The 5,019-nt window shown below is 45.2% G+C and overlaps 1 protein-coding gene across 3 annotated transcripts; it reads right to left on the bottom strand.

The window, feature by feature from the left end:
* Window positions 1-222: 222 nt before the first annotated feature.
* Window positions 223-4,613, bottom strand: LOC132213270 (F-box only protein 48-like). Of its 3 annotated transcripts, none has more exons than XM_059659587.1 (5): window positions 4,552-4,613; window positions 3,708-3,812; window positions 2,019-2,352; window positions 1,397-1,447; window positions 223-980 (listed from the first exon to the last, which is right to left on the bottom strand). In XM_059659587.1, exons 3-5 carry the CDS (start codon window positions 2,238-2,240, stop codon window positions 759-761), a joined length of 495 nt encoding a protein of 164 aa, XP_059515570.1. In that variant the 5' UTR covers window positions 2,241-2,352; window positions 3,708-3,812; window positions 4,552-4,613; the 3' UTR covers window positions 223-758. The 3 variants fall into 3 exon arrangements, 2 of the variants coding, with proteins under 2 accessions (XP_059515570.1, XP_059515571.1); XM_059659588.1 differs by lacking the exon at window positions 4,552-4,613 and adding an exon at window positions 4,205-4,517; XR_009447933.1 differs by lacking the exon at window positions 1,397-1,447 and having other exon boundaries at window positions 844-1,073.
* Window positions 4,614-5,019: the final 406 nt, after the last annotated feature.

Genomic DNA, 5,019 nt, shown 5'->3' with positions numbered 1-5,019 from the left:
GAATGGGTTGCCCCTGTCGATGGGGGAATCCAAGCTTTCCGCAGGCCTCTGCTAAAGGCAAGAAAGTTTCAATTATAGAAGGTAAAGAAATCCCAGAATAAAAGAAGAAAAAGAGAAAAGGAGACGCTGGGAGCTTACGTCACCAGGATGCTTGGCCAGCCTGAAAACGGCCCTCAGCCCCTGACCCAGACTGGCTAGGCACCCCAGTGGGGACCTCCCCCTGACCCTAAAGGGGGTGTGGCCAGCCTGTAAACAGCCATCAGCCCCTCACCCAGGCTGGCCAAAACTTCATGGGGTGAGGGTCCCCACTCGGGTGGACATCCTCCGAGGGGTCCCACACTGCAAGAGGGGGTTGGCTGGGCTGAGGGACCCCCCCGAGTGCACAAAATTTTGTGCACTGGACCTCTAGTCAATGATGAGAGAGAATCACTGATCAGCTACCACCTGCACACCCCATACTGGGGATCGAGCCTGCAACCCACGCATGTGCCCTTGACTGGAATCAAACCCAAGACCCAAGGGTTGCATACCATCTTTCTGATTGGTAGTTTGGTATTCTTAGCATATATTCACAGAAGGTCCCTGTAGCCCGGGGGCGTAGCTTGGTGCAGCGGTCTTGCCTCCCTAGGCACTTGACACCTGCATATGCAAATTAACCTGCCATCTTTATCAGCTTAATTTGCATACTCACTCCTGATTGGCTGGTGAGTGTAGCGGAGGGATTGTCAATTTACATGTTTCCCTTTTCTTATATAGGATCATTCCAGTTTGTTCTTGTTAGTGTCGCATCCACTTACTCTGCTGTCATTTTTAATCTCTGATCTATTCAGTTCTGCTTCTAAAATTTCACCCCAGGTTTCTTTATCCATTGGGCACATGGTTGTTTCTGACAGGAGAGTAGACAAATCTATGTTGCTGTATCTGCCACTTAGCCAAGAATGTTTTACTTGACTCTTCTTGTAATTCCTCAGTAGTGTGTCCTGAAAGAGGTAAACCAGCATCGTCACAAAAGGTAGTATGTTGCTGCCTGGTGAGTTGAGTTTGTTTTAAACCAGAAAAGCTGATTGACAGGGCTGAATATAAGATTAAGTTTTTACATTGATCTACACATATACTACTAAATTTGTGTGTGTGTTTGTGTGTATGTATAGATATACATGTATATGTGTACATATACAGTGTGAACAATGGAGTTTGCTGGGGTATTGGATAATGTGAAGTTAAAAGAAGTAGTCATTTTCCTTCTGGTTAACAGAAGAAAATGCCCAAATTTAAGATTGAAAAAATGTTGAAGGATGGATGGGAGATAGTGTGGTTTGCAGGAAAAGAATAATAATTCAACTTTAAGTTCAAAAGTCAACACACTCTATATGTCATTCTCTATAGGAAATCTTACCTCCTCCAAGCAGAAAGTAGAGTTTGGTTCACACCTACCACCATATCCTACCTAATAAAGAGGGAATATGCTAATTGACGCTCAAACTGTTGCAAAGATGGTGGCACCCGCAGCCAATAAGGAAGAAATATGCTAATTGACTGCCCCTCCCTCAAAGATGGCGTACCCATAGCCAATAAGGAGGGAATATGCTAATTGATTTCCCACCCTCAAAGGTGGTGCTGTCCACAGCCAATAAGGAGGGAATATGCTAATTGACTGGCCCGCCCTCAAAGATGGTGGTGCCCACAGCCACAAGATGGTGGTGCCCAGTCCTCTCAGTCCCCAGCTGCCCAGGGCCGTCCCGAGTCATAGGCAAGCCTTGGATGGTGGCTGCCCAGGGCCACCTGGTGCTCAGGTAACCAGGGCGGGCCGAGGCTTGAGCTGTTGAGAATGGCAGCAGTAGAGGTGTGATGGGCGTTGCCTTATCCTGATCTCCGGGTTGCCTCCCGCCCCTGAGGGCTCCCGGATGTGAGAGGGAGTAGGCTGGGCTGAGGGCCCCCCCCCCTCTCCAGTGCATGAATTTTCATGTACCGGGCCTCTAGTTGTTAATAACACTGCAGACCACAATAATTAAACTTACCCTCCAGGAATAACCACTTTTTCGATCATCATCTACTTCTCGTTCACACACAGCTCGTAGAGCCAAGCAATGAGGTTTCCATAAGAAATCATTGTTTCTTATTGTGTCATTCCAGCTCCTGCATGTCAATGAAGCCCTGCACAAACTCTGAATGTCCAGCTGACTGAAAATCTGTAAAGTAACTTCTTCAGGCAGCGACATAAAAATGTTATTTTGATTCATTTTTCCCCCTCAGTATTCACAGAGTTCAATTCTATATCAGAAACTCTTGAATTATGGTCCTTTTAGAGTTATTCTGCTTAGCCTGATGTTTTATGTAATCTTCACAGGTAACCTAAAAGGCAGAGTTTAAAGTTAGTCTCTTCAAATCAGACTATGGGTCCCACTTTGAGCCAGATAACTTTTTAGGAATTACTTTAAAAACTTTAACTTTCTTGACTTGAGCTTTTCAATCTGTAAAATGGGGCCAATAATGCTCCTCACGTGTATGTTCTTGCTAGGATTAACAGGGATACATGTGAATCATTCTAGCCTCACTTCTGCAGTGCACGTTGGAGACACTCGACAACTGTTACTTTTCTTCTTCTTTTTAATATTGTTAATAAATGGGTTTGTTAGTAAACATCTGTCTTTCTGCTTGCTCTCAAAACACATGGTCTTAAAAAAAAGGAAGTGATTCTTCACAGATTATGATTTATTCAGTTTAGTAGAAATGCCTATTGTGAGAACACATTCCAACTATTTATTGAAAGTACCTTTAAAAATACGTGGGATTCAATTCTATTAAGCTCCTGAATACTCAACTGTCTGTGGGAACTGATGCCTTGTCATTAAGGTCTTCACCTACAATTTGCAACCTCATCATAAACCTGATGGACATTTATAGTTTATATAATAATTGTTTACCAACTTGTGCCTAATGGGCAGGTACTCACATTTGACACAAATACTATCTGAAATGAATAAGAGGGTTACAATGACACAAAGACTCAAATATTCAATTTCAAGATGAGTATTTTAGAAATGGTCTCTTGAAGTTATCCTACTTGCACAATTAATTATCAAGCAAGGATAATAGTCACTGAGGCTATCAAGCAACAGTGACCAACCACTATAAACAATGTTTATAATTCAGCTAGGTACAGTTAACTAACAGTTGGGGTGGTGAACACACAATACAATATACAGATGATATATTATAGAATTGTAGAATTGTACCCCTCAAACCTATGTAATTTTATTGACCAGTGTCACCACAATAAATTCAATAAAATGTTAAAAACAAGTAAACAGAAAACTAATCTTGTACCTTTACTTCTATCACCAGTTACTATATTGAAAGTGTTTTGTGTACAAGTAATTATAAGTTAAAATAATGAATATAGGTGTTTTTTTTCCTAACTGAAAAAAAAGTCCAGTTTCAGCTCATTTTCCTGAAGTGTATGGTATAGGCTTCCAAAATCAGTTGAAAGCATGCAGCTATTTTTTTTTTTTATTTATTTTTTTTTTTTGCATATAAAGACAGCTTATACTTAAAATTGGTTTATTTCATTTTGCACTTTCTTCTATAGTAGAGAGTGATGGTGTTAGAGAAGGGGTTTGAAATACAGCTAAATACTTCTTTTAACTTAGCTCGTGACAATTCCCCATTTCCAAATGAACTATTCACCCACAAGTTTTTGGATTTACCAAGGCCACAGTTGCTCCCGTTCAGTTGGTTGTTTATGATCCAAAGTAACTGGTGGTCAGAATTTTAGTGCCTGTATTCATGCAACAGAGGACTTTCTCTTGAGGCTTTGGGAAAGTGAAAAACCAAAGAGGTAAAAACAAGTTTTATGAGTCATCCCCAAGTTTTTGTGATGCACCTCCCCGTCTCATCATCAAAACAAACCAAAGCCAAACCACCATATTCTTGAAAAGAATCTCATATTAGGAGAACATTGCTATTTGTTTCCACTTCCAGGATCTCACTGGGGAATAAAATGCGCCTTCTCATTACTTACTCCACAGGAGGCAGAAGAAGGCTTTTGAATTTAACAGTGGTGTGTGTGTGTGGGGGGGGGGGGTACATTGGTGACGGTCCTAAAATCCCACTAGACATCTTTCTTCTAAGTCTAGTTTTGCCTGGATGCCTAGAAACCTATCCCCTTTCTGCCTATTCTTTACGAACCAAACTGCCGAATTACCTCTCGAGTTAGGGAGGGCTCGCCCCCTTTCAGGTGTCACTTAGATCGAGATGGAACCGGAGGCAGGACAGACCTGGCCGCGGGCGCCTCCCGGCGCTCGGGGAGCCCCCACCCTGTCCAGACCCCGAAAGTCCGAAGAAGTGACCCCGCGACCCATCTGAGCCCCCCTTCTTGCGTTCCCCACGCAGGCTGCAGTTGACAACTCAAAGAACACAATTGATAGTAACAACTCTGAGCACCGGCTGTCACTTCAGCTCTGCGGCGCTGAGCGGAGGCAGCGCTGGCTCAGGGATCCGCCCCCGAGACAGCCGGCTGGACGCGGGCTGGACGGGAAGGAATGACCTTACCTGCTGGAAGGTGCCGGCTTCTCTGGCAATTTGAATCCTCTGGCCACTGAATCCCAGCACCCCGCCACGAGTCCCCCTTCCCCCGCCCACTCTAGCCCCACTCTGCCATCTGATTTCGCCTTGGCGTGGAGAGGAGCGCCCATTGCCTTTTGGGATCGGCAGTTTTACTAGGGCGTCTCCGCTGGGCCAGGCAGGAGAAGGACAGCGCGACGGACTACAAGGTCCGGCGTCCTCCCAGCCAGGTGGGCGGTGGGAGGGGAATGGGGACCGGCTCTCCCGCGAGTTTTAAAGGTAGTTGGAGTACTTGCGTAGAGGGAATCCTCGATTGCGTCACTGGTCCAATTGGGGAGGCGGGACTCGGGATGCGTCACTCGGGCCCCAGCTGCGGGAGAACTTGACACACCCCGGCCAATTCCAGCTCCCACCCTGTGTTTTCCCGGGGCGCGGGGGTTGGGGGCTGGGGGCTGT

The sequence above is a fragment of the Myotis daubentonii genome, chromosome 12, assembly GCF_963259705.1.
Source record: "Myotis daubentonii chromosome 12, mMyoDau2.1, whole genome shotgun sequence".
Lineage (NCBI taxonomy): Eukaryota > Metazoa > Chordata > Mammalia > Chiroptera > Vespertilionidae > Myotis > Myotis daubentonii.
This window is presented reverse-complemented; position numbering and strand designations above follow the sequence as displayed.